This window comes from Stenella coeruleoalba, assembly GCF_951394435.1.
Source record: "Stenella coeruleoalba genome assembly, chromosome: 20".
Classification (NCBI taxonomy): domain Eukaryota; kingdom Metazoa; phylum Chordata; class Mammalia; order Artiodactyla; family Delphinidae; genus Stenella; species Stenella coeruleoalba.
Window position 1 is genome coordinate 41,580,517 of NC_137166.1, and position 12,946 is coordinate 41,593,462.

Genomic DNA, 12,946 nt, shown 5'->3' on the forward strand with positions numbered 1-12,946 from the left:
TGAGTGTAAAATTATAATTTTGTGAGCAACAAAATCGAATCCAGTTTTAATAGTGCTAAAATCTTGATCAAAGAAATTTCAACTCAGAACACTAAGGGCCAAAGTGAAAGAAACGTACTGGTTTTGATGATATTGTGTCATTCTACCAAGTCTGCTTCTGTGGTATTCAGTGTTCACGTTTAGTTGCAGCCCTCTTAATTTTTATATCTTTATTTTTTTCGCAAATGTTTTATCACCTCTTTACTGATTCCTCGAAACCGTCTTATGCGGAGAGGTGATGCCATGGCCTGGGTGATGAAGAAACCTTTCCTTTTTCAAAGACTCCAGTTTTTAGACGATAAGAATTGCTAAAAAGGAAGCAATCAAACCTGTCTGCCTCCACCCAGCGCGCTGCTTCCCAGTTGTAATACGCTTTCAGATCCTCCTGTGAATCGTCTTAGATAAATAAGGCTGGTTTGCCATCCATTTTTTTTTGAGTTCACGTCTCTCAATCTGTTCACCTGGAGGATAGCACAAGGGAATTGATCGTGTAAATTCATTTCTCCGTAACCACAGTCAGCACCAGTGACATCAACACTAATCCTACGCTGGGAAAATTTTGCACCCTTCGTCTTTCAACAAGTTTGCAGCTGCCTTCAAGAGCCGTGAGGTCCAGGACTTCTCTCCAGGCTCCCTCCGAGGGGCGCGGGCCGTCGGCAGTGAAGCGACCGTCGGGCGCCCCGCGTCCCGGGAGGGGAGTCTGGTGGGCCGTTCCGGGAAAATGTCCCCGGCAGCGACTCTGAGGCGGGGCTCCCCGAGGTCTTGGTGAAACCAAAACAGAAATCGATGGTTCAAAACATCACCTCAGCAAATTGTGTTTTCCAAAGACAGGTGTTGCCTTCATGAGGCTACGGTTCTCCAATGCCTCCAACTTTCACAGAACCTTTCTCGCAGCGGGTCGCCTACCGCTGGGGTGCCGCCCCGCGCAATAGGCCGGGGAACCCCAGTCCGTCGCTCCCGCCTCGCCCGCCCCACCGCTCAGTGGGCTACGCCTCCGCCACGTGCCCGCCTCCCGCGGCCAGACCGCCTGCGATTGGCTGGCGGCGCTGTCCGTCGCGGAGGGAGGGCGCGTCCCCCGCAAGCCGGCGCTCCCATTGGTTATGGCGGCGGCGGTCGCGGCCGGGCGCGCGGCCGCGGCGAGGAGGGGAACCCGGTGGCGCTGGCGGCGGCAGCGGAACGGGCGGAGGCTGCCGGTTTCGTAACCGTCGCTCTGACTCGCGGGCCGCGAGGCCTGGGTCGGGCCGCGCCGTGCGGGGCCGCTGGGAGTGGAGGCCTCTTGGGGGCGGGCGGGTTGGAGGCGCAGGTAAGGAGGCTGCGGGCGGGCTGACGGAGGAGGAGGAGGCCGCGGCGCCGCCGGCCGCTCGCGTGGGCGCGGCCCCGGCCCGAGGAGACCCGGCCCGGCCCTGGGCGGCCGGCTTGCCGGGAAGGCCCCGCGCGGCCCGCGGCGCGGGCGGCGGCCCCGCGCGGCGTGTGATGCAACCTGCCGGCAACACCCGGCGGGGCCGCTGATCTCATCCTTGGCTCCGGCCCAGCGCCGCGGCGCCACCCGCAGACCCCCGCGCTCCCCCAGCGCCCTTGCTGCCGGCCCGGGACGGGATGCGAGCCGGGCTGTGCCCCCTCCAGAACCCGGCCCTCTGTTTGTGCAACGTGCAGTGTGACCAGCCAGGCTCGTATTGGCCTCTGGGGATAAAGGGTGTTCCCAGAATAGCAGAAGGTGGACGGTATCTTTAGTGCCACCTGGGATATTTCCTGCGCCTGCAAAACTGCTCGGTGTCGGGTAATCGAGAATCCTTTTTAGAAGTTAGTCGAGTAGTCAGGGAAGGCGGTAGAGTTTTAAATATGTGACTTTACACAAATAATATTGTGCTTCCTTATGGAGCTGTACTTTGAATATCCTTCAGGTGACTGTTGAACACGGGTTGGATGAACGTGCAGCAACCACGAGTTGACTAGAACAGAAAAGGGCAAAAAAAAGAAGTGCTTCGTTAGTATGCTTGGAGGGAACACAGTAAGGAAAATTGCCAGCAGAGGTGTCTAGATGGAGAGGATGGAAATGCATGTTTGAGGGGAAGGAGAATCTGTTCTTCCAAGTAAGCTCGTGTGTTTTTATTCTTCAGAAGGTTTAATTGCTGGGCTTTCCTCTGGTCTGAAGTTTGTGCTGTCATCTGGCATCTTAAAATGTGTCCGTTTCAGAATGGTTTTAACCTTGGTGGGTTACACAAAAATTGGTAGTTCTCTCTCCCAGTGTACACTCACTCAGTTGAATTCTTATTGGAAGAGATTGTTCTTTAATTCAGATAGGATGTGGGACGCTCAAAGAAACTTTTGAAATAAAATAGTATAAAGGTTTGCTTTACTAAGAAATTCTGCATCTAAAAGCCCTTGACAGTTAAAAGTTAAAATCTGGTCAGCTGTTACTACTTGAGTAGTATTTGGGATAAGCTATTAAAACTGAAGCACTGTTTTGGAAAAACTTAGTGTAAACAAGGCTAAATAATTACAGGATGCTAGTGAGCTGAAGAATTTTTCAGTTCGAGTCCTGCTTCTGGTGGGCACACTTGGTGGATTCAGTCATTTTAATACCTCCCTGAAAAGCATAGGTGGAAGCAAAACTTAGTATTTTTTCCCCCAGAATATCCTCTAAATTCTCAAGGTCACATCATGACTGTCAGCAAGGTTGTCTGATCTTGGACAGGTGGTTTCATCCCTTGGGATTTAAACAGCACCTGGTGAGTCCTAGGTAAAGATCAATAGGACCTCATGGGGCTGAGTTTGGTCTTATGGCCTAAGATTGCCTCACGTGATCACAGAAATGGTAAACGCAGGTAGCCGCAATTCCAGGTTTATTGTGTATTCTTAGGAGGGGGTGCTTCCATGGGCTCTTATACTGGTAGGTACATTGGTCTCCTGTCTTTTTGACTTTCCAGACCTATCAGTTAAAAAAGAAAAAAAAAAGAAAAGAAAAAAGAATTGAGCATGACTCCTTAATAGATGTATATTTATAAACAATGTGTGTGTATTAGTTTGTGTGTGTTGTTAATGGCACTAAAAGTAGAGTAAAAAGATGACATTAAAAAAAGACAAAAGAGCATACATTTTTTTCTCATACTCCAGTGGACCACTTATGTACTCCCTGAAGGGATGTACCCTCCTTCATGGACCCCTGCTTTGGGTCGTGAAACCAGCAGTGGCAAATAAATAGAAATCCTGCTCATTTGGGTGTTTGTTAACTTTGCTTACCTTCACTTCACTTGTAGTACAGAGTTGTCAGACCCTGGCAACATATGTCTAAGAACTTGAGGTTATGGGAAGTATAACTGGGCAAAATGGAAAATAAAGGTTCTCTACTGATATGAAGCAAAGACCAGACAAGAATGATGTTCACTGTATAGGCTGGGGGCTAGAAGTAGCAAATGTTTTAATTTTCCTGTATACCATTAAGAAAGACGAGGAACTTTAGGTGGTGAGACCATAATATCTTAGTAACAGTCTTGATTTAATTATGGTTGTTATAAGAGATTTTAATGCTAGAGAATCTCATTTTTATGTAAGACATTTGTAAAAATAAGTGTTTTGTCTTAGGCTTTTGAGGCTGTATTCAACAAACATTTCTTGAGCACCACCGCTAGATGCTGGGCATATGGTGATAAAGACAGAGTTCTGTCTCTAGTTTAGTCTACAGGGAGGCACACTATCGAGCTGGCATTGACCAAGAAACTGGGGGAACAAATTCAGCAGAAGCACAAAGAAAAGATAACGTGCAGACACAGGAGGCTGTGCCCCTGAGAGATGATGTCAGCCTGAGGTAATTCTGTGGCATTGGGATGGAGACGGATAGTAGAGGTGAGGTGTTTTGGGGGGGTGGGGGTGGGTAGAATTGTCAGATACCAGTGATTTGAACAAATTTGGAATAAGGGACAAACATCTGAATATTTTGGAGTGTAGACCTTCGTTGAGGAAATTGGAGTTAAAAATTTATTTGGGGCGGCAGGGGAGGAATATCTGGTTGTACACATGTGAAGAAAATGACAAGAGGGTTAGGAAAATCCTTGAGAGGTTTATTTTCCCAAGTGAAACTTGAGAAAATTTTGATATTGTTTTACTCATTTTAACGTTTTGAGTTGTCACTGTGTCATTGATTTGAATGAACATTACTTGAATTAAGGAATTTGAATTTAAAAAATGTTACCCACTCAGTCCACCTTTCTTAAGGTCCATGGTTGATTTGTAGCAGTGGCTGTCAAACTTCAGTGTCATCAGAATCACTTGGAGGTCCTGTTAAAACAAGATCGCCCAGCCCTATTCCTAGAGCTCCTGATTCCTAGGTCTGGGGCAGCCCGAGAATTTGCATTTCTAACAAGGTGATGCTGCTGCTGTTGCTGCCGGTTCAGGGACCACACTTTGAGAACCACTGCTTTTCAGTTTTTATCCTGCTTCCTGCTTGAATGATTCACAGCAAGGAAACGAGGTGCCACTCTGCTTCCTGTAGACTGAACTTTGGAATAGTATTTGTCCACATAGGAGCCAGACTTTCATTTAGGGTTGAATATCCAGGTTTGAAATAAACTTATTTTCTTTTTGTGCATTGTAGGTGCTCAGTAAATGTTAGTGGAAGAAACAAAAGCACAGATAACTGTGTAAACTAAAATATGTAACTTATAGAGGCAGCTGTTTTGCTCAGTGTAAAAAACAAAATTGATAATATGTTTGGCGTTAAGTCTTAGACCACTTAGCTCTGACCCCCTTTCCTTAGTGGATAGCTCTTCACTTTAAGAGCTACTTTATTGGCTTGTCTTCGGTTGGAGAACTTAAACAAAAAACAATTGGAGTTCTTTTTATTATCTCCAAGTTTCCTTTTCTTACATTTTTACCAGTTTGATGATTACTCTTTGTTTTACAAGCCGAAGGACTCATTTTCAAAACCTTGCCTACTGTGTTCAGCCTACTACCTTGAGTCAGACGGAGGTAAAAGAGCCCTTCCCTGTTCCGGTATCTTTTTTTTTTTTTTTTCTTTTTATTTGCGGTACGCGGGCCTCTCACTGCTGTGGCCTCTCCCGTTGCAGAGCACAGGCTCCGGACGTGCAGGCGCAGCGGCCATGGCTCACGGGCCCAGCCGCTCCGCGGCATGTGGGATCTTCCCGGACCGGGGCATGAACCCGTGTCCCCTGCATCGGCAGGTGGACTCTCAACCACTGCGCCACCAGGGAAGCCCTCCGGTATCTGAGAACAAAAATGAGCATGAACATCACTAAATTTGGAGGCTATAATAAGAGTTTTTGGTGACTGAAGTTCGTGGTATATTGTCAAAGTCAGAAGGCATTTTACCATTTTACGTCCCTCATTTGCAGATGGGGAAATCGAGGCTCACAGAGGGAAGGGATATGTCCAAAGTGAAACAGGGCAAGTCAGAGCCAAGGCAAGAACTGACTTGGTTCCTGGTTTGTACTTCTTTGGATCATTGTTACCTCTGAGTTTATTAGAGAGTAGCTTTAAAGACTAAAAACCTAATTGACATATAAAACATAAAAAAGATAAATAAGATGAACATAATCATGATTGTTGAGATATTCCCAGGAGACATGGTAAACAAGTTCATAAAAATTGAGTAAACACTTTTCACTTCATACCAAATAGATAAGCAATGGTATAGACGACCTTTAACACTATTAGTGGTAAGTGTAGCTCAAATTATACTGAACTGCCACTTTTTAACTGGAAGAAAAAATAGGCAACATGATAAATTATCAAGGGAAATGTGAAATATCCATTACTGAAGGTAGACTTGGAGTAGATATCCATCATGGTTTTGGAAGGAAGCTTTTGGTGTTTCCTTAGCACTGAAGTGAGAACAGATGACCGGCTAGCTCAGGGCTGCCTGTGTGGCTTGAAAAAACAATGGAAAGTAATGACATATGGCCTTTTTAAAAGCGAAGATTTTTAAAAAGCAGACCAGTAAATGGTGTTTATACAGAAATGCCTAGCTAAAGGTTTGGGTGAAGCTACTGGTGTTTACTCATTGAGCTTTGCTTAAGAACTGTAAGGTGTACTCATTTGAGGCAGTTCATAATTCTGGCTGCAGGTTTTTTTTCCACTGATGCAGTTTTAGCAGTTTTGTGAGAAGAGAACGGGATAGTTTTATGGTTCCTAACACTGCTTTCTCAGTTTCCAAGAGTGCTGTGACTTCTTGGTGGGCACGCTTCACTCAGCTTAGTTTGCCTTGAAGTGGCCTCACGATGATAGGATAGGTCTGCTTTTGACACATCTTGAGGCAGTTGTAGCGAACTGGTTGAATTCATAGTAATCCAAATATGACTAGTTCTGAAACTGTGACTTCATTTCTACGGGCAGCACTGCCGCAATATTTCAGAATTGGCGTTTCCTCTGTGCTCCTTGAGCAGTGTCAAGTGGGTGCAGGCGCTGCAGCTGCTCTGGCTCTTGGTCCAGCCTGAGTCCCAGTGCTTGCACCTCCTTGGATGCATCATCAGGGCTTTTGTTTCTTTCCTTGTGGTTTTAGGCTGACTGTGTTTAGATGTGTTTACTAATTATGTCGAGAATTTAAAAAACACTGTGAGAAGCATGATGGGATGGGGAAGCAAATTGGGTATCTCAGAGCTCCTAAATCTGTGATCCAAGAAACTAACTTAAAAAAATCTCTGTAAACTACTCTCATTTGAAGTCATTGAAAAAAATAAAAACAAGCAAAAAACACCTTTTCAAAATATCCTGTAAAGATTCTTACGCTCTGGGAGAGAAGTCAAGTCCTTGATGACTCAGTCTCTGCATATTAGAGTAAGGACCATGCGGAGATCGTAGTGCAGTGCTTCCTGATGAGCACTGGAGACTGGGCTGGGCGCTCTGCTCCAGCCTTCTACTTTGACTTGAGCCAACAGTTGAAACTTTTTCCCTCTTTTATTGCAGGGTCTCTCCTATCATAATTGAACTCATTGTGTTTAAACCAAACATAGCACATTTCTCTCTTGCAGATTGCCAAGTGCTGTTGGTTCATATGTGCTACCTAATTAGTGGTATTCTTTTGTTTTTCCTCCCATTTTTGATAACAAGCACAGATGGGCAGTACCCTCAGGGGTTCAGGTGGGTTGAATTTGGCCGGATGGTGCGTCTGTATTAACTTACCTCTCTAAATTACGTGACTTAGACTTCTGAAACATTGGAGCAGTTGGCAGTTGTCATAGACTTTTCTCAGCATAATCAATTAATATTGGCCTGCTAGTAGGTACATGCAAGTTTAATGTTATTTTATCTTGTCATTTCAAATATTTTAATGCAGTTTATTTTTTAACTAGGTACATGTGAAGATTTCTTGGCAGATCAAACCATTGATCACCTTGTCTTCATTTCTACTTGTTCTGTGTTGACAAAGGAGCGTGCCCAAATGAGCAAGGTATCACAGCAGAACACTACCCCGGGCGTGAATGGAATAAGTGTCATCCATACTCAGGCTCATGCCAGCGGCTTACAGCAGGTTCCTCAGCTGGTGCCCGCCGGCCCTGGGGGCGGAGGCAAAGCTGTGCCTCCGAGCAAGCAGAGCAAAAAGAGTTTGCCCGTGGATCGCAGCAGTGACGAGTATCGCCAGCGCAGAGAGAGGAACAACATGGCGGTGAAAAAGAGCCGGTTGAAAAGCAAGCAGAAAGCGCAGGATACGCTGCAGAGAGTGAATCAGCTCAAGGAAGAGAATGAACGGTTGGAAGCAAAAATTAAATTGCTGACTAAGGAATTAAGTGTACTGAAAGATTTATTTCTTGAGCATGCACACAACCTCGCAGATAATGTGCAACCCAGTAGCACTGAAAATACGACAGATTCTGATAATGCAGGACAGTAGACCTCACCCCTTTCAAACGTCACAACTTGTGGCTTGAACGTTAAAGGTGTGACTACCTACACTACTCGTATCAGCGGCTGAATCTCCATTATTCAAAGATCCATTGAAGGTTGTTTTCTAGAATCAGCACTGAAGAGTTGATTAGCTAAAAATGTTAGCCATATAATTTGAATATCTGGTTTTAAATGATAAGGATTTTTGTGGGGATAAAAAACAGTTTTAAAGGTATATGGTAAAAAAAAAAAAATGCCCTGGAGCTTGATGTTCTTAATAAATCCTGACTTCCCAAGAAATGTTTCTTTTCTAGGTTGACAAAAGGAATGGGGAACTGGCAAGTCATGCAGAAGGGTCTTGGTTTTCATAGATACGGTTAATTGGATGAAAGAAAGTTGAATGCCATCTCTCTTTATCTATGTGTGACTTTTTTCCTAAATTATGTATTAAAAATGCTTAGAGCTATAGAAACCAATCACTTTATAATTTGGAGTGATTTTATGTATAGCATAAACCTTGTTTTAGCATAATTAGTACCATTTTCCCCGGCAAGTACAAGTTTTTGAATAGTGATGTCAGGTTAAGTAAAGAAACTCCATTGCATTTTAAAGGCAGTATGCAGCCAGCTGGCTTAAAAACATAAATAGCATTTAGGAAGCAAATAGTTTTTTAAAAGTAAAAGCAAAGCATTTGGGATACCTTTGGGTTATTGCATTGGCATTATTTTGTTAAAATTAAAAAAACAACTCAGTGGTTTAGAGAAACTTATGTACCAAAATTTTAGTTTCTGCAGATGCTAGTAAAGTAAGCATTTTTTTTTTTAACATACCATTTGGACAGCCAAGTTAGTAAACAAAACGTCTTAACAGTTTATGGCCACACAAGTTACCCATTAGGATTTTGAATATTAATTTCAGCAGGTAGTTTCTCCTGTGTTCAGATACACTGCAGTGGGGCTGTGGTTTTTAAAAGCAAAAATTTCTTGTGAACCATCACTTGGTATTTGATCTTAAACAACTGATTATTAGAAAAATACATCATCAACTCCATGCCATTTCCCAAAATAATAGTCTAAGAAAACTTGAAAGTGTAAGGTTTAACCTTTAATTTATTTCACTTAAACACATCGTTTTATATTGTTTTTGCGACATTTTCTAGCTAGTGGGCTGTTCTTCCAGACTTTTGTACCACTTTTTATTCATTTGTATGCATTTATGTCCCATAAATTATTTTAGCAAGAAAATACTGATAAAACTCAGGATATTGACATTTTTGTTAAGACTAAAAAGTGGCAGTCACTGAAGATGGAAATCTCTAGGGTCTGGCTTATATAAGCGTTGGTAGTTTTGATTGTCCTTGTTGACTTTTTTTTTTTTTTTTTAAAGAACAATTCTAGCTCAAATTTGTGTTTTTCTCTTTTTTTGGTTTTTGCTTTTGGGTGACCTAGGCTGGTGACAAGAGACTGAGTCACATCAGATTAAAAAGTTACCAGGTATCTTATTTGAACATGGTCATTTTGGGCCACATTGTTGTTTCCTACTAGGACCTGGGACAGTGTAACCAGGATGTAACTCAAGTTGCACCCTTGGGTTGGTGGAAGAGTGCTGTCTGTGCCCTTCTGGGCGGAAGAAGACATCACAGTGCCCTGCAACTCAGCAAAGCCATTATTAAAGGCCAAGAGTCCCTTCTGCATGTGACAAGAGCCCTGTATTGTTCCACGAGAGTGACTGTCCCAGGACGGTTAACTCCCTATAGATCCAGGAGACAGGATAGGGCTTCCTGTTACGGTCCAACATTGGTTTACTGTGGTTGGAGTACGGATCTACTTGTAGGTTGATAGATGTTTGAAACAACTAACTAGGAGATACCCACAGAATCCTACTGAATCTTTAATAGCACCTCATTGGAGATGCAGTTAGGTCACTTGAATCTTTAAGCACCTATAAGAGGTGCTACAGACATTTTAAATCTCTTATTTACTAAACAATATCTTTCAGAAATGGTTGTCCCCATGGAATTTATTGTTACCAATTATGTGAATTGACTTAACTCTCTTGGAAAAGAAGCTTTAGGGAAATCATCAGGTATGTACTCAATTATTTCAAATAAGAAAATAAGATTGTACCTTTTGGAAAAATTCAGGCTTTCCTTTTACCTATGCAAATCAAAACTAGCACCAGCAGTCATGCATAGAACAGAAATGTTAACCGTTGTCTTGACTATCTCACTGAAGTGTTTGGGAATGAAAGTTTTTAGTTTGATAGATTTAACAGTATAAAATGGAGGGAAACCAAGTATGGGGAATGGGTAAGTTTGGGAATTGTATATGACTTCTGTAACTTTTGTCCTGTAGGTTACATATGAACCATTAGGATATGATCTGCCTTTGCTGGCAGGTCTAGTGATTTAGGAATTAGGCTTTAGTATAAATTTCTAGCTGCATGTGAGTCTTCCGGGATGGGTGTTTTCTGACAGGTCTTGGCTGCAGGTGGTGCGATCCAACAGTTCTTCCTGCTGTCTGGCCCCTTTTAGTTACTGGGATGTGAGCTCAGTTACTTTGGACATTCTTACCAAGAAGTAGTAAGATTTTAATAAAATATGACCAGATTTTTGAAATTCAGGTCACGAGTGTGAAATTCTCAAATTTACATAAGTAGAAGTATGTACAATTTAATGTTTGGTGTTACAACAAAGGAAATCGTAGCAGCTTTTGATGTTTCTTGATCCCCCTTAGAGGGCTTGAAGCTTTGTACCTGAACAACCCAGTTGAAACACTCAAGAGTGTTTTTGATGCCTTAGAAATAGGAAAAAATTTTTTGTTTGACAAAAGCTAGGAAGGAAGAAAGTCCGTCCTATAGCTGTTAGAGCTGCCTCTCAGGAAGAAGTACCTAACTTGTTCTTTTTGTTCCTGGCTTTCCTCAGTTTGTGAGATTACTCTATTTTTTTAAATATAATTTTATTTCTTTCAGTGAATTTGAAATAAAAATAACTTTGGAATAATGACTGTATTTCATTGTGGGTTTCTTTATGTTAGATACCAAGAATGTAGTGCAAATGTTGACCAGCTCTGAGGAGCAGGCAGATGCCCTGCTGCCTTTCTGTTCCCAGCCCAGGGCCGGGGGTGAGGTGGGCATGGGGGCAGGCAGAGGCACTGTTGTCCCAAGTCTAGACTTCCCTTAATGATAGGAACCTAGTTTGCTCTGAATTTAGAATGCCTTTCAGTAATATTCTTTGTCCCCTAGTCTAGTGTAGAAATGTATCCCAGAATAGAGGAAGCAATAACTCGCATCCTGCTTAGACAGCTGACGTCTCAGAGTGTGGTCTCCACCTACAGAGTGGTAGGAAATAAGTTCTGAGGCTTTGAGGTTGACGGAATGTCAAAGTAAAGCCTTTCCCCTAACGGTACAGTTTATAGTATGTGCGTCGTGCGTCGTCTTCGTTTACACAATGCCATAGGGTGTCTGTCGAAATGAATTCATACATAAGAGTCCGAGAAGCTGATTTGAGTGTTTCAAGGGAAAATGCCATAGATACTTGTCTTCTGTGATCCTTCAGTGACTTTCGTGTCTTGGGAAATAGATTTCTATCTATTGCATCTTGGTGAAAATTGTAGTACGGTAATTATTTCTGTGGGTAATACGTCCCATTTCATTTTTATGAATTAGTTGTAATTTAGAACCCAGGGAACTTTATATCGACGTGATTGTGAGGGTGCTGGCTCTTTTTCGGTAAAAGCACTTTAGACCTACTGCTCTTTGGCTGCCTGTGAGTATCTGAAGAGTTCATATGCGTTTTACACGTACTCAAAGGAGAGCAGCAACCCTGAATATCCTTTGACTGCAACATCCCACTCCTCCCAGAGCTGTAGACCTGAAGGTTGTGCAGGGGTGTCCAGAGAACCGGGCGCGAGGCTGGCACACGTCACACTTTTCTGCAGCCCAGTTACCCGAGTCTTGTTTCCTCTGAAGCAGCTGTTGGAGCCAGGTGCCTTTGTACATCACCACCGTTCAGTTCTGCCTCCTAAATGAATCCTGTGACATTTGCTTCACCTCCCCTTCCCCACCTTGTGCAGAGCCATCACCCTCTTTTGCCTGGCTTCTGTCTTCCTGGACCGTTGCACGCTCTCCAGAACCTTCATGGTTCTCCGGTGCACTCCGTGTGAGACCCAGTCTCCGCGGGATGTGGCTCTGCTCGTGCTGCCTTCATTCCCCTCCACCCTCCTGCATCACTTTGCTTTGGCTGCAGGGCTCTTCTCAGCACTTTTTAGCCCAGGGCCGGCTGCCTTAGGACAGCTCCTTACGTCTGGAATGCTTTATCTCCTCTTGCTTTTTCACTTCCCTCCCTTCCCGTCAGCCCCCCTGGCTTTCTAGATAAGGTCAATCCTGTTACTTTCCTTCTTGCCTTCTTGGCACGTTCTAATGTTTGAGATGATCTATTTGTGCGTGTTTAAGGGGAAGCCTCTCAGGAGACTGGGCTCTGAGAGCAGGGGTCATGTCTTTATGCCACGTTGGTACATAGCAGATGCTCATTTCTTGAACGAATACCTAGATCTTTCCTGGTTTTGGAAGAGCTTTCGGCACTGTATGGCTTTCTGGAAGGGTCTCTAATATATTTCTGAAGCTGTACAAAGTTCTGCAGAATTTGGAGACATAGGAATTGGACCATTCTCTAGAACATGGGGCACAGTAGGTGGCTACTGCGGTTCCCTGAGACCTGTACCTGCAAAGAATGCCTTTGACTCGCCTACCTGGGCCCAAGCAGCCAGTTCTGTCCCCAGTGTCCTTCTCGGACAAACAGCATTTAGTTCCTGAGATTTCTCCCTGTTCTTTCCTGTCGACCTGATAATCAGAGCAAACATTTATGTGAAATGGGCAGTCTTGGTATAAAACGTCTGAAGGAGAGGAAGGAGAAAGATGTGTGTGTTTTTTAGTTAACACAGCTAAACTAAACTGTCTACTTAGAGTTCCAACCTAACTTTATAACTTTAACTGTTTTTATCCTGGGGGTGGGGGAACCTGAAACCCTGCGCACTAGAGCATGGCTCGCAGATACAGCTGGGGGAGAGAAGGA

General features: G+C 43.7%; 1 protein-coding gene across 2 annotated transcripts; it reads left to right on the top strand.

The window, feature by feature from the left end:
• The first annotated feature begins 1,170 nt into the window (after nucleotides 1-1,170).
• CEBPG (CCAAT enhancer binding protein gamma) lies at nucleotides 1,171-10,849 on the top strand. 2 transcript variants are annotated; one of them, XM_079908505.1, is made up of 3 exons: nucleotides 1,375-1,816; nucleotides 1,941-2,129; nucleotides 7,344-10,849. In XM_079908505.1, exon 3 carries the CDS (start codon nucleotides 7,433-7,435, stop codon nucleotides 7,880-7,882), a length of 450 nt encoding a protein of 149 aa, XP_079764631.1. In that variant the 5' UTR covers nucleotides 1,375-1,816; nucleotides 1,941-2,129; nucleotides 7,344-7,432; the 3' UTR covers nucleotides 7,883-10,849. The 2 variants fall into 2 exon arrangements, with proteins under 2 accessions (XP_079764630.1, XP_079764631.1); XM_079908504.1 differs by lacking the exons at nucleotides 1,375-1,816; nucleotides 1,941-2,129 and adding an exon at nucleotides 1,171-1,342.
• The last annotated feature ends 2,097 nt before the right edge of the window (nucleotides 10,850-12,946 follow it).

Bases quoted from the DNA above. Each gene is read 5' to 3' on its own strand.
- CEBPG (XM_079908504.1), top strand. From the start codon at position 7,433: ATGAGCAAGGTATCACAGCAGAACACTACCCCGGGCGTGAATGGAATA.